At 43.1% G+C, this 27,140-nt stretch overlaps 2 protein-coding genes across 3 annotated transcripts in view; both read right to left on the bottom strand.

The window, feature by feature from the left end:
* SLC10A6 (solute carrier family 10 member 6) overlaps nucleotides 1-643 on the bottom strand; it is a 29,487-nt gene extending 28,844 nt beyond the window's left edge. The window contains exon 1 of the mRNA XM_086404967.1: nucleotides 243-643. Within this exon, the coding sequence (XP_086261093.1) occupies nucleotides 243-643 (401 nt within the window). The remainder of the gene's footprint in view (nucleotides 1-242) is intronic.
* C6H4orf36 (chromosome 6 C4orf36 homolog) overlaps nucleotides 238-27,140 on the bottom strand; it is a 40,807-nt gene continuing 13,904 nt past the window's right edge. For both annotated transcript variants that reach the window (XM_086404969.1, XM_086404968.1), the window contains exons 5-6: nucleotides 871-1,051; nucleotides 238-763 (exon numbers count right to left, since the gene is read on the bottom strand). The gene's annotated coding sequence lies outside the window, so the exon portion shown is untranslated. The remainder of the gene's footprint in view (nucleotides 764-870; nucleotides 1,052-27,140) is intronic.

Here is a 27,140-nt window from a genome sequence, read left to right as displayed (position 1 = left end):
CACTGCAGGGGGTATGGGTTCCATCTCAGGTCCGGGAACTAAGATCCCACATGCTGTGTGGTGTGGCCAAAAATCAAGGGGGTAAAAAAGATGAAAGTCCTTCTGGGACTGAACAAGTCTCTGTAAAATGTTTCCCACTGGAAACTCTATCTAGATTGGCAGAGTGTTTAACACAACCGTGCAAGCCTCCAACACCCACCCCAAGCAGGGGAAGACAGCTGAGCTTCCCTCATGTAACTTACCTGAGATCCATATCTCCATCCACCCAGAAGGTGAAAATGTTTGAGACAGTTCCCCCTGGGCAACACCCCATGATGAGGACAGCTATAGCTTGGAGTGGCTTCAGGGAGAAGCTGATGATCAGGAGGTAGGCGATGAGAGGCATGAGCCCAAACTGGCAGAGCATTCCCACAGCGATGCCCCAGGGTCTCCTGATGTGTCCCCAGAGCTTCTGGACCTCCACAGAGCATCCCAAGGAGAACATCAGCAGGCCGATCATCAGGGCCGACACCACTGTGAATACGAGGTCCAGGTTCCCGAACGCCTTCAGCCCCTCCGGCAGCTCCTCCTCCGAACTGTTGGCCAGGCAGGCCAAGCCGCTGGAACAATTTGCTCTCATCTCCTTATCTCCGTAAGGCAGCATCACAAATGAACCTCCTGCTGTAATGCCTGGGCAGGTCTATCCTGCTGTATTTTTAATAATGTCACCAAGTCACACGTGCAGGATCATTCCAGGAGCCAAGGGCCAGCCAGGTGATTCATCCTAATTTGGTCAATTTATTCACAAGTGGTATTATAAAAGTAATTATCATGGCCAAGAAACATAATAAACTGTGGAAAGGAAGGCTTTCCACATTTACGGATACTTACCGGTGAACATACACGTGAAATGAGACAAGCAAACTGACTGTCAAGTGGAGCAACCGGTGTGCTGTCAGCAATCACGCTGGGTTCCAGGAAAGCAGGCTGGTTGGCAAGACATAATTCCTCCAGATTCAGTGGGGATTTCCAAGAGCCAGGATGCAATGTTTTGCAGAGAGAAAGGCTAACTCTGGGGGAAAAGAAAAAAAACAAAGGCAGCTAAGCCAAAGCCACACTTCGTAGCATGAGCAAAATACTTCAGCCTAGAGAATTCTATGAGGAGCATAGAGGAGCCTGGCGGGCTACAGTCCATGGAGTCACAAAGAGGTGGACACAACAGAGTGACTAACACTTTCACTTGCTGTTGAAGAAATTAAAACAAAAGAAGGCCAGTTTAAGAAATGTCAGGAGGGAATAAGGATCATTTCAAGAGAGCTTTGGAATTAGTCACTTTTTCTTCTTTCTGTTTCTACTAGAATGCGTGTCTAAAACCAATGGTTAAACGCCGCTGAGAGTAATACGGTGTTAAGCACCCGGTGGGTCTCGTGAAACATGTGGAAAATCATTTCTGATCTGAACCCAAAATAATTCAAGGGAAATGTCACTCTCCTTCGGAGAATAGAGTCGGCTTTGAGAAGCCCCACCCCTGGGTCTTGAGGTGAGGTCTGGGAATTCAGCAATGAAATGTGATAAAGAGCTTGTCTGGGGAAGGCTTGAGACAAGAGTCTGAGGTCAGCCTGTGACCGCAACGGCCTGGGGCCTCTCTGTGTGTCTTAACCACACAATCACATGTTTTGTTGGCAAAACCAGGCGAGAAAAGAACGGTCCCATGAAACTAAGGCTCCAAAACAGCAGACACCACACCCTTTCTCACTGAAAGCAGGAAGTATATTTGTGGCACAGAGGCTGAGGACAGGGAACACTTTATAAATGGTCCCACGTGTCTTCAGAGTGACACTAGCTCTGCATTGTTTATTTCTAGATTAGCAAATTACTTTCCATGACAAAATGTTCTGGGCATGCTTGCTGTATACAAAAACAAGCTGAATACAAATGTGAAATGAAATCTATTTGCAAGAAGTATAAACTCACTCAGGCAACCTACACCCCAAAAGCAGCTCTGAAGGGAGAACCTTGCTGGAGGCCATTCACAGGTCTTGTTTTATGCCCAAGAACAAGCTAACATCTACAGCAAGCTTGGTGAGCTTGTCAGGAGACAACCCAGAACCATCTGCATCGTGTTTATTCAGAGTCAAGCAAAGAAATGGGCTTCCCTTGTGGCTCAGCTGGTAAAGAATCTGCCTGCAATGAGGGAGACCTGGGTTTGATCCCTGGGTTGGGAAGATCCCCTGGAAAAGGGAAAGGCTGCCCACTCCATTATTCTGGTCTGGAGAATTCCATGGACTGTATAGTCCATGGGGTAGCAAAGAGTTGGACACGACTGAGTGACTTTCACTCACAAGCAGAGAAATGGATATTTAGGAGTGGGTTAGGTCTCTGGAAAGCTGGTGTTCTCAGCTGAAAGATGTTAAGGTGTGGTCAAGCTGAAGCAGAATGGAGGAAGGAAAGAATTAACATTTTTTTGAGGACCGACTAAGTGACAGGGGGTTTCCCAGGTGGCTCAATGGAAAGAATCCACCTGCCAAGCAGGAAATGCAAGTTCAATCCCTGGGTCAGGAAGATCCCCTGGAAGAGGAAATGGAAACCCACTCCAGTATTCTTGCCTGGGAAACCCCAAGGACAGAGGAGCCTGGTGGGCTGCAGTCCATGGGGTCACCAAAGAGTCAGACACAACTGAGCGACTCAACAATAAAGTGACAGAGACATGCTAGGTTATTTGCACTTATGTGGCTGTGTCTGGTGAATCAAAACATTTTTAAACTTTATTTAGTAAGAAAATGAAAGTGAAGCCACTCAGTCGTGTTCGACTCTTTGAGACCCCATGGACTGTAGCCTACCAAGCTCCTCCATCCATGGATTCTCCAGGCAAGAGTACTGGAGTGGGTTGCCATTTCCTTCTCCAGGAGATCTTCCCAACACAGGGATCGAACCCGAGTCTCCCGCATTGCAGGCAGATGCTTTACCATCTGAGTAAGAAAGTATCAGATTATTTCTGTTTGGATAATGTTAAAAAGTCCCTTGGTAGACCTTTCTTACTGAAAGAATCACTTGAACAACTCTTCTTAGTTATACAAATTTAAGTTTAGTAAGCCATACCCAATAGTGATTGGTTTTGCTACTCAGCTCTAATAGCTGGAAAATGAAATGAAATGTGAGTTGCTCAGTTGTATCTGACTCTTTGCCACCCCTTGGGCTGTAGCCTGCCAGGCTCCTCTGCCCATGGAATTCTCCGGGCAAGAATACTGGAGTGTGTTGCCATTCCCTTCTTGACCCAGGGATTGAATGAACCCGAGCCTCCTGAACTGTAGGCAGAATCTTTACCGTCTCAGCCACAGGGAAGCCCTGAGGAGGGGGCTAAATTTGCAAAGTAAACTTAAGTAGTCTCCAAAGGCGAAGGTGACCTTGGCCACTTGCCTTTTAAAATATAGTGTTATCAGAATTTCTCAAATGTAATTCAGTTGGATGATTCCAACGGAGGTCCATTGACAGGAATAGTTATTAAAGTCTAATTACACACCAAGAAAGGGGTGTCTGGACTGGTGACAAGTTCCTCTGGACCCAGTTGTCTTGGGAGAGATGTCACAAGGTGATAAAGGACACGGTGAGTGAGTACATGAATGCAGCTGGAAAAGAAGTAGCCTTGAGAGGCCAAGCTTGGGCACCACCATGATGTGTGCAAGGCGGCAGTGACAGAGGACCCACTGGCCTTGGTAGAACCAACTTATTCAAAACATCCTGAGGCAGGAAGTAGATGGGCCAAGATGAAAATAGCAGGACAATCAGGGAGGAGGCTGAGCCCTGCCCAGACAGAAGATAAGAGACCACATATTTCTCCTTCTCAAAGTCAGGAGACCTCCCTGTCTACACATGCGCAGAAAGACTCCTTGGAGGTCAAAAGGGGACTGATGTTAAGTGATGCTAACTATGCATAGGCCTCTTTGGTGGAATCCATCTTGGCCAAGAGATATGTGAAGATCCTGAGATATACCAAATATGAACTCTGACCCAGGCAAATCAAAGTGACTGGCCAAAGAAAAAGTCAGAAGAAATGCCCCATAAAAGTGATTCAAACTACCACAAGGGCTCAACTCTCTCTCTGAGTCCACCCAAGTCTATCTACAGGTACTATACTCTTTTTCCTCCTAAATAAACACTTTTCTGGTTTCACTACTTCTGTCTTTGTGGGAATTCTTTTCTGCAAAGCCAAGGAGAAAAGGAAAGATATACCCATTTGAATGCAGAGTTCCAAAGAACAGCAAGGAGAGATAAGAAAGCCTTCCTAAGTGATCAATGCAAAGCATTAGAGAAAAACAATAGAATGGGAAAGACTAAAGATCTCTTCAAGAAAATTAGAGATACCAAGGCAACATTTCATGCAAAGATGGGCTCAATAAAAGACAGAAATGGTATGGACCTAACATAAGCAGAAGATATTAAGAAGAGGTGGCAAGAATACACAGAAGAACTGTACAAAAAAGATCTTCATGACCCAGATAACCACGATGGTGTGATCACTCACCTAGAGCCAGACATCCTGGAATGTGAAGTCAAGTGGGCCTTAGGAAGCATCACTACAAACAAAGCTAGTGGAGGTGATGGAATTCCAGTTGAGCTATTTCAAATCCTGAAAGATGGCACTGTGAAAGTGCTGAACTCAATATGCTAGCAAATTTGGAAAACTCAGCAGTGGCCACAGGACTGGAAAAGGTCAGTTTTCATTCCAATCCCAAATAAAGGCAATGCCAAAGAATGTTCAAACTACTGTACAATTGTACTCATCTCACATGCTAGCAAATTAATGCTCAAAATTCTCCAAGCCAGACTTCAACAGTATGTGATCCATGAACTTCCAGATGTTCAAGCTGGATTTATAAAAGGCAGAGGAACTAGAGATCAAATTGCCAACATCTGCTGGATCACCAAAAAAGCAAGTGAGTCCCAGAAAAACATCTACTTCTGCTTTATTGACTATGCCAAAGCCTTTGACAGTGTGGATCACAACAAACTGGAAAACTCTTAAAGAGATGGGAATACCAGACCACCTGACCTGCCTCATGAGAACTCTGTATGCAGGTCAAGAAGCAACAGTTAGAACTGGACATGGAACAACACACTGGTTCCAAATCTGGAAAGGAGTACGTCAAGGCTGTATACTGTCACCCTACTTATTTAACTTATATGCAGAGTACATCATGAGAAATGCCAGGCTAGATGAAGCACAAGCTGGAATCAAGATTGCCAGAAGGAATATCAATAACCTCAGATAAGCAGATGACATCACCCTTATGGCTGAAAGTGAAGAACTAAAGAGCCTCTTGATGAAAGTGAAAGAGGAGAGTGAAAAAGTTGGTTTAAAACTCAACATTCAGAAAACTAAGATCATGGCATGTGGTCCCATCACTTCATGGCAAATAGATGGGGAAACAATGAAAACAGGGACAGACTTTATTTTCTTTGGCTCCAAAATAACTGCAGATGGTGACTGCAGCCATGAAATCAAAAGACGTTGCTCCTTGGAAGAAACGTTACGACCAACCTAGACAGCATATTAAAAAGCAGAGACATTACTTTGCCAACAAAGATCCATCTAGTCAAAGCTATGGTTTTTCCAGTAATCACGTGTGGATGTAAAAGTTGGACTATAAAAAAGCTGAGTGCTGAAGAACTGATGCTTTTGAACTGTGGTGTTGGAGAAGACTCTTGAGAGTCCCTTGGACCACAAGGAGACCCAACCAGTTCATCCTAAAGGAAGTCAATCCTGAATATTCATTGGAAGGACTGATGCTGAAGCTGAAACTCCAATTCTTTGGCCACCTGATGTGAAGAACTGACTCTTGGAAACTACCCTGATGCTGGGCAAGACTGAAAGCGGGAGGAGAAAGGGAGAGAGGATGAGATGTTAGGATGGCATCACCGACTTGATGGACATGAGTCTGAGAAAGCTCCGGGAGTTAGTGAGGGACAGGGAAGCCTGGCATGCTGCAGTCCATGGGTTTGCAAAGAGTCAGACATGACCGAGCAATTGAACTGAACTGAAAGCAAGGAGTCAGGGCCTTGTCTCTGACCACTGATCTAGTGGCCAGGACCTGGTGCTCTCACTGCTGCGACCCAGCCTCAGTCTCTGGCAGAGAAACCCATCCCGGCTTCAGGCTGCTGCAGGACAAGACCACCTGAGATCACATTTGGTACCAAAATCTGGGAATTTAGAAAGTCAAAGTAAATCACAGGCGTTGCTGAGCTGCGGCTTGAGGCCCCTAACTTTTGCTCTTGCTTTCTGATTCTCACTCTTCACTTTGCTTTCAAGACCCAAGGGCATAATCTCTGCCCGTTCACAGCATTACGGGTACCCCCCAACATGGGGGTGGCAGGCTAATTTCCCCAGGCCATGCTGATTCAAACAATGCTTGGGTGATAGCTGATGCTGTCCTCTGAGACATGGTGGAAACCATGTGATTTCCACCATGAAACCATCACAAATTATTTGTGATTTCCAACAGTGCGGGAGCCTGAGGGGTCTCTCTCACTGTCCTATATGGAACCCTCCACTACAGTTTTCTTTTCCACTTTACTCCCACAACAAAGTCTCTTTCTCACTCCTTATTGCTGTGCTCTTCTAGGGAAGGATTTCCTAGATATCATTCCTTAACTGCATCCCTGCCACAGTCACAATTGGTGCTGTCTATGTCAGACAAAATCGATAGATGATTCTTAATTGTATCTCAGCTGCCAGGAAGACAGAGAAAATGATTTGGGGTTCTTCTGTTGTCTAGTCCCTCACCTCACTCAATGCCCAGAAATCTACTTTGAGAATTTCTCTGCCTTTCAGCCCTCAAGCTTGAACCCCGTGCCATCTTCCATTGTGCCCAACTCCGATTTCCTCAAGGGTTCTTCTTTGCATCTATCAGGTCTCTTCACTCCAGGCCTTGGCAGTCTATATATCCTATTATGGACAGCCTATCAGACTGGCTGCTACCCAGAATCCCAAATCATAAACATCATAGATGCTCAGTCAGTCACGAGGAATACACCCCAGCACAGGAAGACTTATCACAGGACATAAACTCTATAGATAATGGATCCTTCCTAAGGAAAGTCCAGGCAACCAGTCTGAACTGGTTCAAAAGCCCTTCTCTGGCTGTGCTGGAGGAGGAGCTTCGCACAAAGTCACAAGGAAGGCCAGACACATCTGGTCGGCAATCAGTGGGCGAATAGAGGATGCCTAGACCCCCAACAAGTTCAAAGGGAATTTCAGGGACACCTGGAACTCCTTCAGGTTAAAGCCTCCTGTTAACTGTTCCTGGGACACTGGATTCCATTCTCAGAGTGCTGTCTCATTCTTTGCTGGAGGTTTCTCAACATGGGAGAATCCCCCTCCAAGCCAGAAGAGACACCTCTGCAGTATATCCTTAAGAATTGGAAATATTTTAATGGATGGACCAAAAAAGGAAAAACTTAAAATTCTACTGTAACAGGGCTTGGCCTTGTTTAAGTTGGGAAATGTAGAAAAATGGCCTGAAACTTGGTCTCTCGATTACAATACCATTCTGCAACTGGATCTTTGCCACAGGATGGGAAAATGGGGTGAGGTCAGGTTCTCTATAAAGGCTTTCATGATCCTTTACCCAAACCCTGCCCTATACAACTCTTGTAATTCAAAGCCTGGGAACCAGCAGAAGACTCTCTTGACATTTTAGATGATCCTCTTCTCAGCTCTCTTTATCTTTCAGGGGGAAAACTGAGCTCCTCCTACTTCTGACAGTATCTCTGCATCTCTGGAGCCACCTACTTCTCCTGGTCCCTCTGACTGACCCAAACTCCACCTTCCCAATGTCCCACCATACATTGTTACCCCAAGAAAGAGAGACTAGGCCCTCTGGGGTAACTCGCAGTGGAGCTTCCTATCGCCCAGGATAAGGGGAAGTGTGCCCCTCTTAGGGAAGTGGCGAATGGCAAAGGGCCAATCAGATTACATGTGCCTTTCTCTTTAACTGACTTAGTCCAATGCACACAGAAACTGAAGACCCTAGTAAGTTTCTTGAAGGGTTTCATGTCCTAAGGCTGGTCTATGATTTAACTTGGGAGGATGTTCGGGTAGTCCTATCTACCTGATTGTACCCATGAGGGAAAATGGGGAATCTGGAAGCAGCCCAGGGGTAGGCTGACCAGCTTGCCAAAGACCAACCCGAACATTATGCTATGGGTGGAGAAGCAGTCTCAAATCAGGAACCCTCTTGGAATTTTTTTTTTCCAGAAACTGTTTATTTTCCATCAGCCAAATTCATTTTAAGAGTTTGTATAAGAACAGTTTAAGATCACTCAGTGGTTCTTCCTACCCATGCAGTGGCCTCAGCAGTGGGAGATGCAATCCAGTCTTCAGTGGCAGGCTGAGGAAGTCAAGGTTGGTGCCACCTAAGGGGCTTCCTGCTGCAAGGAATTTGAGGGACACCCTGGTCCTCTATTCACAGTTCATCAAGGGTTCTGGACACGGTGAATGTTTCCCTTTTAAGTTACGATGGGAATCCAGAACAAGGCTGTATAGATCCCTGTCTGGGTAACCCTGAAAAGCCTCTCTTGGAATTATAATTCCCAGGAGGGAATAGAAACCAGGAAGTACATGATCCAGTGTGTATTAGAAAGGATGGGAAAGCGTATCAAAAAGTCAATTAACTATGAAAAGGTTAAAGAAGTGACCTAAGAAAAAAGAGAAAATCCAGCCCTCTTTCATGGGTGGCTTGCGGAGCCATTTAAGGAAATATACTAACACAGACCCCGTCCTCTGCTGAAGGTCAGTCCTTGCTGAGCCAGGCCACCCCTGATACTAGGCAGAAGCTCCAAAAGTTACAGTTTGGCCCACAAACGCCCATCCCCCAGCTCTTAGATGTGACCTTTGGGTTTCTAATAATCAAGATCAAGCTCAGAGAAGGATAGAACCCAACATGAAGAAAGACAGGCCAGGGTTCATGCAAAATTGATAGTTGTTGCTGTCAGTCATGCCTTGTGACCTCAGAACAACCCAAGGGGGCTAGGAAAGTCCAACTATCCATCTGGAGATAAGACCAACAAGACAGTATGCTAAAATGCAAGCCAACAGGCCGCTGAGATTGCCAGAAAGAACTCCCGGGGCCATGGCCAACATGCAAACAAACAGATCACTGGAAGAGGGAGTGCCCCCAGTCCTGCAGGGAAGCAGGGTGCTCCCGATCCCGAGATGGCCATGCTATAGGACTGAGGTGGCCTGGGGATTCTGGTAGTTCCCCCCAACAAGACATCTATATCCACTGAGGAGCCCGGGGTAGTCCTTGACATGACAGATACAAAAATTGATTTCCTAACTGATATGGAAGCCACTTACTCTGTCTTAATTTCTCACACTGGACCTCTTTGCTCCAAAAGCTGTACTGTGACCGGTGTCGACAGAAAGCCGGGCGCTCATGACTTTACTGGGCCTCTCACTTGCCAATCTGAGCAGCGGTTGATTTTGCGTGACCTTCCAGTTGTGCCTCAGTGTCCTACCCCACTCCTGGGAAAGGACCTTCTGAGCTCCCTCGGGGTCATTCTCTGGTTAAAAGGTCCTAAGCAGCCCCTTATCTTGACTCTAAGACACACCAGCCACAAGAGCAAGATTCTACTTCCAGCCATACACTATAGGCAGTAGACGCTTCAGTATGGGACAAAGGAACCTCTGGAAGGGCCGTAAACACCCAACCTGTAAGAATTAGCCTTAGGCCAGAAACTGCCTATCCTAACAACAGACAATATCCTATAAAGCTGGAAATGAAGAAGGGTTTACAACCCCTCATAGATAAATTCCTAAGGCACGGCCTCTTGCTGCTCTGCTGTCTCTGAACAACACTCCTACTCTACCAGTTGTTAAGCCAAATGGGGAATACAGGATGGTACAAGACCTGAGAGCAGTAAACCAAGTGGTGGGCCCTATACATCCCTAATGGCCAATCCTCCAGTTCAGTTCAGTCACTCAGTCGTGTCCGACTCTTTGCGACCCCATGAATCGCAGCACGCCAGGCCTCCCTGTCCATCACCAACTCCTGGAGTTCACCCAAACTCATGTCCATCGAGTCAGTGATGCCATCCAGCCATCTCATCCTCTGTCGTCCCCTTTTCCTCCTGCCCCCAATCCCTCCTAGCATCAGGCTCTTTTCAAATGAGTCAGCTCTTTGCATCAGGTGGCCAAAATATTGGAGTTTCAGCTTCAGCATCAGTCCTTCCAATGAACACCCAGGACTGATCTCCTTTAGGATGTACTGGTTGGATCTCCTTGCAGTCCAAGGGACTCTCAAGAATCTTCTCCAACACATTTCAAAAGCATCAATTCTTCAGCACTCAGCTTTCTTCACAGTCCAACTTTCATATCCATACATGACCACTGGAAAAACCACAGCCTTAACTAGACAGACCTTTGTTGGTAAAGTAATGTCTCTGCTTTTGAATATGCTATCTAGGTTGGTCATAACTTTCCTTCCAAGGAGTAAGCGTCTTTTAATTTCCTGGCTGCAATCACCATCTGCAGTGATTTTGGAGCCCGCCAAAATAAAGTCTGACACTGTTTCCACTGTTTCCCCATCTATTTCCCATGAAGTGATGGGACCAGATGCCATGATCTTAGTTTTCTGAATGTTGAGCTTTAAGCAAACTTTTTCACTCTTCTCTTTCACTTTCATCATATTAACGCAAATCCCTAAGGACGCTAAATGGTTTATTGTACTCAACCTTAAGGATGCCTTCTTTTGCATCCCAGTTCTTTCCTCATCATACTATCTGTTTGCCTTCAAGTGGACTAATCCCAACTCAGGTCAAATACCACAATATACCTGGACAGTATTGCTTCAGGGGTTTCAGGACAGCCCACACTTGTTCACCCAGGCCTTAGAAAAGGAACTAGAAACAGATGGCTGGCGGCACATAGATCAGAAATCGCTCATACCTCTCTCTGACCAATGGAAAATTAGTAAAGGGCTACATGATTCTCTCCATCTGGGGGAGATGCAAGGTCTATGATTGTTTTCTGATGTTTTACAGGGAAAGGGCTCCTGGTGACAACGTAAGAGTTACTCGAGCCTGTGCCCTTTGTGCCACCCATAATCTAGGAAGTACCCTCAAGCCTCCCCTTCTTGCTAGCCCAGTCCAGTGATGAGGGACTCATCCAGGAGAGGACAGGCAATTAGATTTCACTCAGATGCCCTCTTTTCAGGGCTTTACATACTTAACTAGTCTTTATGGATGCCTTTACTGGATGGATAGAGGCTGTCTCCATTAGAGCAGAGAAGGCAACTGAAGTTGCTAAGTTGCCCCTAAAGGAAATTATTCCTAGAGTCGGGTTGCCTCGTCACCTTCAGAACGACAATGAGCCTTCATTTGTAACAAAGGTCACGCAAGAGCTTTCACAGGCTTTAGGAATTAAATACCACCTCCATTTATCCTGGAGACCTCAGTCCTCAGGAAAAGTGGAATAGGTTAATCATACACTAAAGAAAACTTTGGGCAAACTCTGTCAAGATATGTCAGAGTTGTGGTATCACCTGCTGCCAACAGCCCACTTAAGGATCAGGGCAGCTCCTAGAACCACCACCAAGTTAAGCCCTTTCGAAATGACCGACAGAAGGCCATTCCTTACTCTGGACATGCTAACTGATCAAGAAACCCAGGCTCATCTTAAATATTAACACATTATAAATCTGGACCAGGTCCAGAAGGCCACACAAGAATATGGCAACCAAGTACAGCCTACTGCAGATGACCGTCTGAGTTACCCTGTTGTAAAACCTGGAGACTGGGTACTCTTACAGACCAGGAAAAATGAGGCCCGCAGAGACTAGCTACTCCCAAAATGGAAAGGTCCTTATCAAGCCCTGTTGTGCGCGCCTATGACAGTCAAATTCCAGGGGTTTCCAGCCGGGCTCATCTGTCCAGGATTAAACCTGTTCTCCACTGATATATTACAGGACCCTGAAGACCCACATTCCAACTATCTCTGTGATATAGTTGATATAGATATCCACCCCTTTCTCCAGGATCCAGAGGACCCAGAACCTGAAAATTCCAGTGCATGATCTGAAACTACTATTTTAAAAGGACAAAAGAAAAAATGAAAAAAAAAACCCTTAAGACCCTAGGCTAAGTGTCCATAGCTACTATCTTCCTTTTGCCTCCCAGTACTTCAATCCAGTTACAGAATATTTGACACGGTCTGGTAGATTTAGATAATTATTCTCTTTTTTGCTCTGACCCTTCACTGGTGGCTCAGATGGTAAAAGCATCTGCCTACAATGCGGGAGACCTGGGTTTGATCCCTGGGTTGAGAAGATCCCCTGGAGAAGGAAATGGCAGCCCACTCCAGTACTCTTGCTTGGAAAAGCCCATGGACAGAGGAGCCTGGCAGGCTGCATCCATGGAGTCGCAAAGAGTCAGACACGACTGAGCGACTTCACTTTCACTTTCACTTTGCCCTGACCCTTCCTCTTAGAATTCACTGAGCTTCTCTGTCCATGCTGGGTGATTTAAATATGTCCCTGACTGGTGCTAGTATGAAGCTAATGATTGCCTTGCTTTTCTATGCCTTGTTGTTCACTAAGTCATGTCCAGCTCTTTGCAACCTCATGGACTGCAGCGAGCCAGGCTTCCCTCTTCTTCACTGTCCCCCAGAGTTTGCTCAAACTCATGTCCATTAAGTAAGTAATGCCATCCAACCATCTCATCCTCTGTTGCCCGCTTCTCCTCCTGCCCTCAATCTTTCCTAGCATGAGAGTCTTTTCAAATGAGTCAGCTCTTCGCATCAGGTGGCCAAAGTATTGGCATTTCAGCTTCAGCATCAGTCCTTCCAGTGAAAATTCAGGGTTGAGTTCCTTTAGAATTGACTGGTTGATCTCCTTGCAGCTTAAGAAACTCTCAAGACTCTTCTCCAGCACCACAGTTCGAAAGCATCAATTCTTCAGTGCTCAGCCTTCTTAACAGTCCAACTCTCACATCTGTACAAGACTACTGGAAAAACCATAGCTTTGACTATATGGACCTTTGTCAACAAAGTTGACTGCTTTTTAATACACTAATTTATGTTACATTTTGCCTAGTGCTCTACTGTCTTCCATACTTGTTGCAAATCTGAAACTAAGACCTTTCAGTCCAAGAAGAAGGCCTGGGACCAAAAGGATCAGACCTTCCATTTTAGAAACAGAGAATTACTAGAGAAATAGAAAAATACTAAAATTTTAAGCCTGAGATCATCAAAAATATGCTGACCTTGTACAACCAGATTTCTGCCCTTGTTTGAGTCTCTGATTATAATAATCTTTTACTAGTCTTTAGCTTCTGCCTCTCTAATCTAACTATTTACTTTGTTTTCTCTTGGGCGTCACAGGACAGTGGTGATACAGGGACTCCAGACACTCCCCAGAGCAGATTTTGTCAAAATAACAATGGAATTCACACTGGGGCCCTTTAATGAGAAGGGAAAGAGCTCCACGACCCCCAACTAGGTAGGGTCTAAAGCCCCTTGCCAGCCTGAAGAAGGTACAGAAAACAGACCTTATGTCTTCCCAATAAAGATTTCTCAGGGTCTACCTCTCTCAGAGATTTGAGGCAGGAGGTAGATGGGCCCCCTCAGGGTAGACAATCCAAGATGAAAATAGGATGATTAGGGAGAAGGCTGTGCCCTACCCGATGGGAGACCACGTATTTCTCATTCTCTAAGTCAGGAGACCTCCCCGACTACATATTTGCAGAACTGCTCCTTGGAGGTCAAAAGAGGAGTGATGCTAAATGATGCTAACTACCCATAGGCCTCTTCGGTGAAATTCATCTTGGCTGAGAGATGTGCATGCAAACATGGAAGAATCCTGAGATATACAACACTGTAAATCAGCTGTACTTTAATAAAATCTATTTTCTAAATAATCCTACAGAGAGTGCCCTGGTGGCCTAGTAGTTAGGATTCCAGGCTCTCACTTCTGTGGCCTGGGTTCAGTCCCTGGTCAGGGAACTAAGATCCCACAAGCTACATGGTACGACCAAAAAAAAAACCTTAAAAATAAAAATACTATCACCTCGTGTTGTGTGTATGAGTACATAGGGCCAGGGATACACCAGTTGTCAGGCAGGCAGGGAGGAGGCCATGGCTGCAGTTTGAGGAGGTTCCAAGGCCCTCTGTGCCTGTGTCTGGCAGAGCCGGTGTGAGATGAAGAGACAATCCTAGCACCCAGATAATCAAGAGTTTGGGCCAGACCTTTGGGCAGACACTGAGATAGGAGGTGACACTGTCAGACACTGACAGTGAGGAGCCAGACAAAAAGCATAGACTAAGGTGATGAATTAATAAGGAACTTAGTGATTTGGGGGCTTCCCTCATGGCTCAGATGGTAAAGAATGCACCTGCAATGCAGGAGACTTGGATTTAATCCCTGGGTTGGGAAGATCCCCTGGAGAAGAGAACAGGTACCCAGTCCATTATTCTTGCCTGGAGAATCACATGGACATTGGAGCCTGGCGGGCTACAGCCATGGGATCACAAAGAGTAGGACATGACTGAGCAACTTTCACTTTAGTGATCTGGCCCATGATCCTCCAGCACAATGTTCTGCAGGTCAAGCTGGGGATGATATTTCATTGGCAAGCCACAATTATGGGACCTAATGACAGTCCATATCAAGGTGGTATGAATTTGTGACAATTCATTTTCCTAACACTACCTCTTCAAACCACCTAAGGCTACATTTACCCTAAGAATTTATCATCGAGATCTTCCCTGGTGATCCACCTTGCAAAACAGGGGATGCATGTTTGATTCCTGGTCAGAGAAGTAAGATCCCACATGTCATAGAGCAACAGAGTCCATGTACTCTGGAGCCCGCAAGCCCCAACGAGAGAGCCCACATGCCACAACCACTGAACGCTGGGCGCTCTGGAGTCTGCGTGCCACAACTAGAGAGCCCGAACACCGCAACAAAGGATACACATGACATAGCAAGGAACCCGAGAGCTGCGACTATTAATAAAACTGAGGTAGCCAAAAGAATACATATTTTTTCAAAAAAAGACTTTATCATCCAAACATCAACAGGAATGGCAGCACTTGTCTCAAAATCCTAAGATTACAGTGGTCACCTGCCTTAACTATTCTTCAGTTCTTTTACTCACTTGTTCACTGCTCTGAGATCGAAACCCAGATGATCCCTGAGTACTAATACCCTGAGTACTAATCCCCAACGCCAAAGAATGCTCAAACTACTGCACATTTCTACTCATGTCACACGCTAGCAAAGTAATGCTCAAAATTCTCCAAGCCAGGTTTCAACAGTACATGAACCATGAACTTCCAGATGTTCAAGCTGGATTTGGAAAAGGCAGAGGAAACAGAGATCAAATTGCCAACATCCATTTTATCATCAAAAAAGCAAGAGAGTTCCAGAAAACCATCTACTTCTGCTTTATTGATTATGCAAAAGCCTTTGACTGTGTGGATCACAAAAAACTATGGAAAATTCTGAAAGAAATGGGAATACCAGACCACCAGACCTGCCTCCTGAGAAATCTATATGAAGGTCAAGAAGCAACAGGTAGAACTGGACATGGAACAACACACTGGTTCCAAATTGGGAAAGGAGTACGTCAAGGTTGTATATTGTCACCCTGTTTATTTAACTTCTATGCAGAGTACATCATGAGAATGTTGTATTCTCATGCTGGGCTGGAGGAAGCACAAGCTGGAATCAAGATTGCCAGGAAAAATATCAATAACCTCAGATACGGAGATGACATCACTCTTACGGCAGAAAGTGAAGAAGAACTAAAGAGCCTCTTGATGAAAGTGAAAGAGGAGAGTGAAAAAGTTGGTTTAAAAGTCAACATTCAGAAAACTAAGATCATGGCATGTGGTCCCATCACTTCATGGCAAATAGATTGGGAAACAATGGAAACAGTGACAAACTTTATTTTTGGGGGCTCCAAAATCACTGCAGATGGTGACTGCAGCCATGAAATTAAAAGATTCTTGCTCCTTGGAAGAAAAACTATGACCAACCTAGACAGCATATTAAAAAGCAGAGACATTACTTTGCCAGCAAAGGTTCATCTAGTCAAAGCTATGGTTTTTCCAGTAGTCAGGTATGGATGTGAGAGTTGGACTATAAAAAAAGCTGAGCACCAAAGAACTGATGCTTTTGATCTGTGGTGTTGGAGAAGACTCTTGAGAGTCCCTTGGACTGCAAGGAGATCCAACCAATCAATCCTAAAGGAATCAGTCCTGGGTGTTCATTGGAAGGACTGATGCTGAAGCTGAAACTCCAATATTTTGGCCACCTGATGCGAAGAACTGATTCATTTGAGAAGACCCTGATGCTGGGAAAGACTGAAGACAGGAGGAGAAGTGGACGACAGAGGACGAGACAGTTGGATGGCATCACCGACTCAGTGGACATGAGTTTGGGTGAACTCCGGGAGTTGGTGATGGACAGGGAGGCCTGGCGTGCTGCAGTCCATGGGGTCCCAAAGAGTCGGACACGACTGAGCGACTGAACTGAATTGAACTGAATCCCTGAGTACTATAGATCCCTGCATGGATCTATAACACAGAGATAAGCACAACAGAGTATCTCAGGAATAGACTCAGAAGTATGCCATGTGATACTGCCTTAAGGTCAGAATAACTCACATGATAGACGGAATAAATCTGTTACATTTTTTAAAAAATTTTCTTATCAGGCTGCTGCCCTCTCAGGCCTTGTCTTTTTTATTTTTTGTTTATCTCCCTCCATTCATTCACATACTCATCTGAGAAGACTTATAAGTTCTTCCAGCTTTAGACAATAACTGCTCTTAGAAACTGGGAAGGAGTTAAAAGAGAACACTTGCCCAAGAGTCGGAGTTTTTTAAAAATGGAAGATGCATACTATATGGCCAAAGTCTTCACTCTAATGTGGTTATGAGGCTAAAACCATTCTTCACAGTTCCAACATGCTGAAGAATCATCTGAGGGAGAGAGAAATGGAGGCTTGGTTGTCACTTCAAATGAAGCAGTATTACTCCAGCAGCGTCCATGCCACTCTTGTTTAAGCCTTCCACTGTAAGAGATTTGAGATTACATGATATACTTTATGCTCATCACAGATGTGGCTGCAGAACTGGTATTGAGCTGGTAGCATCAGCAGAACAGAAAATCAGATGTATTTTATATATGTCAATAAAGGAATGACCTGTTTTTATCCTACAGACAGTGCAAATTGGAAGTCAAATACCCTTTGTATTCCAAAATAGAGCCTCAAACATCTTGTAATTTTCATTTAAATTGTAGGACGCTTGAAGCTGTTAATCTATTTTTCCAATAACATACTGTTTAATATAGCCCAGAATAAATGATGCAAGTTGTCAATGGATGAGTGATCAACTAATAGCTTTGCTAGTAATTGATTTATTTTTCTTCAATAAAGTTGCAGAAACCAGTGGGAAAACATACTAGCACCTCACAGAAAAAAAGAACCCAATACTTGAACAGAAAGTTCAGAAAAGAGTTAACAAGCATAGTAATCACTAATAATTTTTTACGTACATTACATTAACATGTAGGGACTTCCCTGGTGGTCCAGTGATTAAGATTTCATGCTGGAAGTGCAGGGTGCACGGGTTTGATCCTTGGTCAGGGAACTAAGATCCTACATGACATGTAGTTCGGCTGAAAAAAATTTTTTTAATCGAAAAAAAGATAACTTTGTGTTTCCTAAAAAAACAAAACTATTTTAAAATGAATGTCACTTGTTAGTAAATAAGAGTTGAGTGAAAAAGACATTCTCATATGCTGCAGACAGGAGTGAAAACTCATACAATCTTTCAGGAAAATGTCTGGCAATAAGGTACTGACAGCTTCATCACTGTCAGTCTAAGGAGCTGTCATAAATGAAACAGAGACCAAGAAAACAATAGCAAAGATCAATGAACCTTAATGCTGTTTCTTTGAGAAGACTGACAAAACTGATAAACTTTTAGTCAGATTCATCAAGGAAACAAAGGGAGAGGACTCAAATCAATAAAAATAGAAATGAAACAGGAGAAGTGACAACACTGCAAAAATACAAAGGATCATAAGCAACTACTACAAACAACTATATGCCAATAAAATGGACTACTTGGAAGAAGTGGACAAATTCTTAGAAAGGTACAAGCTTCCAAGACTGACCTAGGAAGAAACAGGAACTAGGAATAGACCAATCACAAATAATGAAATCAAAACTGTGATTAAAACTCTTCCAACAAACAAAACAAAAGCAGGTGTTGTAATAAATAAGCTGAAATACTGGCAAAAATTTATTATTATTATAAACGTTCCTGTTTATAATAGCACTATTATTTATAAATACATTCTTATTTATAATAGCATTCTTATTTATAAAAGCTGAAAACTGAGAACAACTTAAATGCCCAAAGTGAGTCTAATTTAAGTAAGTTTACAGTACAATGAGATAGGATGGAGTTCTTAAAATATAAACATTCTAACAGTGAGAAACGTTTATGTTAGGAGGTTAAGCAAAACAAATCTAGATCAACTGCCATAGATAGAATGCTCCCAGCCACGTTAAACAGCACCAAAAGAGACCAAATGGAAAGGCTCTAACATCTTCACAGTGATTCCTTCTATATGGAAGATCTTTCTTCTTTATTTTTCTACTATCTAACATCTTTGAAATAACTATGAATTACTATTTGCATAATCAAGAGAAAGGGAACTAAACGGAGTAAAAGAAGAGTAAGTTGTGGTTCTTTCTTTTTTAAGAAGACATTCTTTGTTTTATAAACAGAGCAGGTAGGTGAATTACAGAGAATTTAGAATGGCACACGTAGATGTTTACATGGAGATTATTTTAATCAACAATTAATCTAATCAGTCCCTGTGTAAAAAATTCCAGAAAATCTATTATATGAGAGGGAAGGAGTAATATGATTTTCTTTTTTGTTTTAATTTACTTTTTATCAACATAAAGTTCACCACATTGTGTTAAGTACTGCTGCACAACAGTGTCTCAATTATACATATGTATACATTCTTCTGCATATTCTTTTCCATTGTGTTTATCACAGGCTACTGAATATAGTCTCCTGTGCTCTACAGTAGGACTTTGCTGTTTATCCATTCTATATATACCAGTCTGCATCTGCAAATCCCAAACTCCCAATCCAACCCTCTCCCAACCTCCCCCCTTTTAAAAAACTTTGTACTGGAGTAGAGTTGCTTTACTCTGCTGTGTTTGTTTCTGCTGTACAATAAAGTGAATCGACTATGCTGCTGCTGCTGCTGCTAAGTCGCTGCAGTCGTGTCCGACTCTGTGTGACCCCACAGACGGCAGCCCATATACGTATACACATATCCCCTCTTTTTTTGGGTTTCCTTCCCATTTAGATCACCACAGATCATTGAGTAGAGTTCCCAGTGGTATACAGTAGATTCTCATTAGTTTTCTATTTTACTGGGTTGGGCAGATACCCTGGAGAAGGGAACGGCTCCCCACTCCAATATTCTGGCCTGGAGAATCCCATGGACCATTCCAGGGGATCTCGAAGAGCGGGACCCGACTGAGCAACTTTCACTTACACATAGAAGTGTGTGCGTGTCAGCCCCAGTCTCTCGGTCCATCCCGCCTCCCCTGCCCCACTTGGTGACCCTAAATTTGTTCCCTATATCTGAAGCTGTGGTTATTTCAAACAGCTTTCTAAAAGATGATGACTCCATGAGCAGCCAGATTGTTGAGATGACTCAACCATTGTCTTTGTTCATAGGTTTTTATAAGAAAACCTAACAAATAGCAAAGCTTCCAGGAAGAGATACCTGCAGAAAATGGAATGCAAGGGTGTGGGAAGGACTGATGGGCAGAGTCAGGACCTAGAGAAGGATGGTAATGGGGTTAGCCCAAAACAGCACCCACTCCAGCCTCAGGATAAAATAACCCAAAGGGAAAATGAAGCATCTCAAAACCAACTGGAAATACCTGTTTACCCTGCACTGGTGCCCTGCTATTTATAATAGTACGGACAGTCCTTTTCCCAGGATCTTTTCTGGCCTCAGCTCATCAAATCATATGTAGTTAAGATTATAACCATACATTCATGTAGCCAGTCTAAACCCTAGAATTATGAGAAGAAAATCCACAAACTGTAACAAATGCGATTAATGGAGTTTGTCAGCCATGAAAGCAAATGACTGATTCTGATTTTCTATGATAATATCAGTAAAAATAGCTACCATTTAGCTCTTCCTATAAGTGTCAGGCCTTATGATAGGTCCTTTATATATGAAGATGAACAGAATCTGACACCCCCAAATATACCACTTTGGCATAAAGATTATTTTGAGCAGAAATCAATTAAGAAGAAGCAGATACAAGAAGAGTTCCTTACCCTCCTCCTATTTGCCTAAAAGTAGGACATAAAGTTATAAAAGTGTTTCCTGTCCCCTCTCTACCAGGAAGATAGGAGCTAATTGCTGGAGACAACTCTAGACCCTTTTAAGCCTAGAGGAACCTACCCAACAAACCTTAGCTAGCTACCATTGGTTTCCCCGTATGTTTGCCTTCCCACCTCTAGAAGCTAAAACTCCTTTTCCTTTGTCATGTCTCTAACACTGTATTGTTCCTTTAAGGTGGTATGTAAGGCAAAGTTCTAACCACCTCTTTGAGTCACTAATTTGTGAGTACTCCCATGCGTATGTGTGACACATATGTTAATAAACTTGTTTTTCTCTCGTTAGTCTTTCCTTAGTCTAATTTACAAGGTCCCAGCTGGAGAACTCAAGATGGGGAGAGAAAAAAGATAATTTTTTCCTCCCCTATACATCTCATTTAGTCTTTTCAACAATCCTGTCATGTAGGTACCTTTTTTTAGTCTCATTTACCCATGAATATAGAGAGATTTATAGAAGTTAAACAACCTACCATGGGCTAAGCTAATAAATGACAAGGCAAGATGATGGTAATTGATTCCAGGGTCCAGACTACATATGAAAAATAAAACAATAAAAGTTCATGAACTTCCCTTGTACAAAACATTATTCTTGCTATTGAAACAACATATCACATCCTGGGGACTTACCTGGTAGTCCAGTGATTAAGAATCCACTTTCCAATGCAGGGGACGTGGACTTAATCCCTGGTCGGGAAACAGGACCCCACATGCTGTGGGGCAACTAAGCCCAAGCACCAGAAGCTACTTCCAAGCAAGCCCAGTCTGGAGTCCGCTGCCACAACCAGAGAGAAGCCTGTGTGTTGCAACAAAAGATCACACGCCTCAACTAGACCCAGTGCAGCCAAAAAATAAAAGAAAAAAATTTAAAGAAAATAAAATCACATCCTGGTTGCTGTTATTCACCTTCCTAAACCCTTAATTCAGGTGCTGAAATACAGGGGCACAGTAAACATCTGCTAACTGATACAAATGTTCATGAAAAGGTAATGATATCAACGATACAAATGTTACTAGAAAGGTAATGTCCTAATTTACATGTCTGAATAACTCCTTTGTTTTGAAGAAATTACATGATTCAAACATTCATGATCTTAAATATAAAGAATATTTCCTAGCACTCACTGTAGGTTGTAAGTTACTTTATAGAGGTCTTCCTAAAAAAATACATAAGCAGAACTCAGCAATCAACTACCAAAAATGGGTGGAAGCAGGAAAGTCGGACATTTGACAGTCATGATGAAAGTGGCCATTTACCTTTTCTTTCGACACTTTTACCAGAGCTTAAGCCCTAAAGCCATGGCTATTTTTTCTCTACCTTTAACTGCTCAACCAGGAGCTCACGTACCGAGTCCAGTAGCCAAATTTAATAAAAATATAGAGTGCCACTGAGTTCAAGTATTTTGTAGGAAAACCCGGGATCAATCTCAAGCATCTGGTATAAATTTCTAGGTTTTTTGATCAGACCATTTTTAGCTACCATGTCTGGGACATTTAAGTGCTCATTAAATATTAGCTTTTGTGTTGTAATTATTATTAGTTATTATTATTACTAACATCTGTTACATCTAACTGAGAAAAATAACTATGTCAGTACCAAAAATAAATAGTTCTTTGCTCCTGCTTACAATTTTTGGATTTTCTTTTCAAAGACTTTTGTTAATAAAATTTAGTAATTTCTTTCAAATGCTAAAAAAAGTGAATTAGCTCAGTCGTGTCCGACTCTTTGCGACCCCATGGACTATAGCCTACCAGGCTCTTCTGTCCATGGGATTTTCCAGGCAATAGTCCTGGAGTGGATTGCCATTTCCTTCTCCAGGGGGTCTTCCCAACCCAGGGATCAAACCCGGGTCTACCGCATTGTAGACAGACGCTTTACTGTCTGAGCCACCAAGAGTCATGTAATTCCATGATGAAGGAGACCACTATTATGAAACTACCTACCTTTTCTCTTGAATGAAATGAAGTCAGCTATGTATGACTTTTAATTTTAATGTAATGTATGTAAAGTAATTTTGACATTGTTAAACTGCAGTGCATTCAATTGGGTATATCTTTCCCTTTCTCCTTTGCCTTTTACTTTTCTTTTCTCAGCTATCTGTAAAGCCTCCATCAGATGACCAACATTGCCTTCCTGCATTTCTTTTTCTTTGGGATGATTTTAGTCACTGCCTCCTGTACAATGCTATGACTCCATCCATAGTTCTTCAGGCACTCTCTAGATGGTTAGACAGCATCTCTGACTCAATGGACATCAATGTGAACAAACTCCAGGAGACAGCAGAGGACAGAGGAGCCTGTCGGGCTGCTGTGGGATCACAAAGGGTTGGACATGATATAGCAACGGAACAACAACTGCAGTGCTCGAGATCTGACAGTCACTCTCGTGGGAACACCCAAAGTTTGACGCAACAGAGCTCCTGGGGAAGGAGGCGGTTCAGGTAATGAAGCTCAGGACGTGTTTGGTTATTTGTTGGGTTCAGGTTATTCTTTTCGTAGCTGTTCCACATACGTGGTGAGAGCAAGAGACTAAATTCCAACGGAAATACCCATTTGGTGAGCAATCCCTAAAATGATGAGAGGGAGTTTGTTTCTGGCACTTGGAAGAAGTTGTTTTGACAGAGTTGATTTGATGTAGGACAAATGGTACCTACAATTGCAGTGTATGAAGGCGGCTACACCTACATTCCAATACTGGGAAAGTCTCAAAGTGAAAAACAAGTCTGGAGAGTGAAGGTAGATGACTTGAAGAGGAGAGAGAGAGATCGAAACTGAAAGGAGTACATGAATGGAGGAAGTGAGCCTATTAGTCGAAAATCCAAAACAGACTGAGATGCCTGATACACTGGCAACTTTCTCCTTCTCTAAGACAGTGCTAAGTCATGTCTGACTCTTGGCAACCCCGTAGACTGTAGCCTGCCAGGCTCCTCTGTCCATGGGATTCTCCAGGCAAGAATACTAGATTGGGTTGCCATTTCCTTCTCCAGGGCATCTTCCCAACCCAGGAATCGAACCCAGGTCTCCAGCATTTCAGGCAGATTCTTTACCGACTAAGCTACATGGGAAGAATATGCCCATGATTAAAAATAAAATAAACCATGGTCCCTAGGTTCTTTTCATAGATTATATCTGTTCTGAGAGACAATGAAAACATCACGAAGCCTTCCTGTCAGTGCCTCTGTTGTCTTGCTTCCTGCCCCTTTAACTCCCAAGTGAAGCAAAAGAAAAATCATAATTCAGTTTCACCTTGGGCTCCATAATGGTGGATTGGTGGCTCAGTGAAGTCTGAATAGATTCAGCAACTTCCCTGCTATCTGTCCCCAAACACCAAGGAAGGAATGGCAGTGCTATGATCCAAGACTGTCTATCTGTGGGATGAAAGATGGTCTTATATGTATCCATTCTGTTCTCTCTCCATCATGATATAACAATTATGTTAGAGTTAATGGCATATTACTTAGCTATTGGTCACAAGATCCATGCTAAAGAGAACGACTGTGTGTCACTCTGAAATCCTGGACTTGGAACTGGTTGTGATTTTGAGGAATAAGTGAGTGGGTTTATATATAAAAAGAAGGGTGTAAATGAATGGGAGTGGTCAAAAAGGTAACTGGAGACATCTATTCACTGCTGCCCAGCTGCCATTCTCCTCCTGCCATGGTAAAATAGCATGGCATTTCTTTTGCGGAAATACCCCACCTCGTAATTCTCAGTCACACAATTTGACCCTAACTTCTGTTCTTGTATTCAGAATAGCTTAAACCAATCAGCCAAATCAGGGTTTTAGCCTTGAACCATTTGGAGCTCTATATTATATGTGGGGGCTGGGGGAGGGGTGCTGTCCTGTATATTGTAGAATATTTAGCAGCATCACTGAACTCTACCCACTGGAGGCCTTTGTAATACCCTTCAGTTAAAGTAACCAAAAATGTTTCTAGGCATTGCCAAACATTCCCTGAGGGGGAGAGGGAGGAGGAAAAAAAATCACCCCTCATAAGAAACCATTGAGCCAAATTCACCCTTCATCTTACTAATCAGAGTTCTTGATTTCAAAAAAAATTAATAACAGGTATACCTTATTTATAAATTATTGAGGCTTTACTGGGGTCTCAGACAGTAAAATAATCTGCCTGCAGTGTGGGAGACCCAAGTTAGATCCCTGGGTTGTGGAGATCCCCAGAAGAAGGGAATGGCTACCCACTCCAGTATTCTTGCCTGGAAAATTCCATGGACAGAGGAGGCTGGCAGGCTATAGTCCCTGGGGTTGCAAAGAGTCAGACATGACTGAGCGACTAACACTTTGACTTTAACCATACTTAGCACTTATTATACATGAGGAATTGCTCAAATAATACTCAATAGCTCATGAGATAGTGTACTAGGTGGGGTAAAGACAGTATTTATACAACAAAAAGAACTCAAAATGCAATGGCTTAGAAAACAAAGACATTTCTCTCATATTCAATAATCTTGATGTGAGTAGCAAACATTGGTGAACTCAAAGACCCAGGTCCCCTCCGTTTTGTTGTCTATTTGGTCTACATTACGTCTACATGGCCAAAGCTGGATGACAACCACGTCAGGGTTCCACCCACCAAGAAAGGGAAAGGGTAATGGAGGAGGTATACACAATGCCTTTCAAGGTTCAGATGTGAAAAGGGAACATATTCCATTGGCAAGAACTTAGCTACATCCCCACACTTAGTGTAAGTCAACTAGCAAATACGGCCTAGCTGTACAGTCATGTGCTCAGCTATCACACAACTGTGGATCTGAATGTTTGTGTCCCCCAAAATTCATGTTGAAGGGGGATTCCCTACTATGGTATTATTTGGAGGTGGGGCCTTTGGGTGGTATTTAGGTCATGATGGTGGAGCGCTCATGAATAGGAGTAGTTCCCTTAAGAGATACAAGAGAACTGATCTCTTTGTCTATCATGTGAGACAGAACAAAAGGCGACCATCTGTAAACCAGAACATGGGCACTCACCAAGAATGTGACAATGCTGGCACCCTGATCTTGGACTTCCAGCCTCCAGAACTGTGAGAAACAAACGCTTGTTGTTTAAGCCACCCAGTCTTTGGCATCCTCTTGCAGCAGCTTGAACTGATTTTCAAAAAATACCATAGCTTTGAAAAAAGGGGGAAATAATTTTTGTAGAAAACTAGCAGTCTCTGAATACTACCAGTTTACAAATTAGGACAGTAAAGTACAGAGCTAAAGTAACTTGCCCAATGCCATATGGCTGGCAAGTCAATTCCAAAGCTCATGATCTTAAACACTAGGTCACTATTTTTCAAATCTCTGAATGATAACCTAAAATAATAAAAGCATTTTACTTAGCAACTTAGGACATATATGTGCATGTTTATATGTGTATATGTCTCATGACACAATCCTTACCCTTATCACAGTCAATGAACACCAATATTTCTATTCTATAGTATTTCATTTTTAAAATGTTGCTAAGACCCACTATATTGATTTCATAAGCCTTGATGTATTGAGATTAACAGTTAGAAAACAGTGCACCACACTCAATTCTGGTAGGAGAGCTGGAATTTGTTGAAAGACAACTGGAGAGCTCACAGTATGAACTATATGAATAAGAAGGCTGAAGAATAAAATTTAGAAAACAGGTCAGTCCAGCAACTTCAAGAAACCCAGAATCACAGCTAAAATAATATCTTGGGAAGGGTCTGTGAAGATGAACCTGATGCCATCAATATTACTTCCACCTCTGCCTCTGGACACTGGATGCCATGACACTGTCACTGAAATCAATGCCACACCAGCTTGGCTTCTCTGCCTCTCTTGCTCCAGATTAAATGTCCCAGGAGAAAGCATTCAGTTGGTATATTTTGGCTACATGACTATGCCCAGGCTCTTGGGATCAGGCAGAGCAAGAATCTGGCTTTTTAGCTCACAAAACCATAGACATGAGGTTATGGTTCTAGGCAGCCCCAAAAATGAACAAACAAACAAAAAGGTAAATGTCCAATATACTCATAAACCACTAGAAGTATATATTGGTATAGCCATTTGGAGAGCAATTTGGTGTTATTTTGCAGAACAAAAATGTGCATCCTATGATGTAGAAATTCCATTTCTAGGCATAGAGTCTGGATTGAAATTCCCACACAACTGCATAAAGAGATTTGTTTAAGTATGTTTACAGAAGCATTATCTGTAATAATGAAAACTGGAAACAAGTTAAAGGTTTATCACTTAACAAATGGACAAGACTGGGTCTTGTTCATCTTTAAATCCTAGTACCAAGCACTGCTGACAAATTATCAGAACCAAATAAATACGTGTTGAAATGAACAGCAATTGAATGAATTACCAATCAGAAATTATCCAGGGAGTGATACACAGGTTTGTTGTTCAGTCTTTTGGTTGTGTCCAACTCTTTGTGATCCCATGGACTGCAGTACTCCAGGCTTCCCTGTCCTTCACCATCTCTGGGAGCTTGCTAAAACTTATGTCCATTGAGTCAGTGATGCCATCCAACCATCTTATCCTCTGTCATCCCCTTCTTCTCCTGCCTTCAATCTTTCCCAGCATCAGGGTCTTTTCTAATGAGTCAACTGTTTGCATCAAGTGGCCAAAGTATTGGAGCTCCAGCTTTAGCATCAGGCCTTCCAATGAATATTCAGGACTGATTTCCTTTAGGATTGACTGGTTTGATCTCCTTGCAGTCCAAG

Source organism: Bos grunniens, chromosome 6, assembly GCF_055505025.1.
Source record: "Bos grunniens cultivar Pamir isolate PY7600 chromosome 6, Bosgru_T2T1.0, whole genome shotgun sequence".
Lineage (NCBI taxonomy): Eukaryota > Metazoa > Chordata > Mammalia > Artiodactyla > Bovidae > Bos > Bos grunniens.
This window is presented reverse-complemented; position numbering and strand designations above follow the sequence as displayed.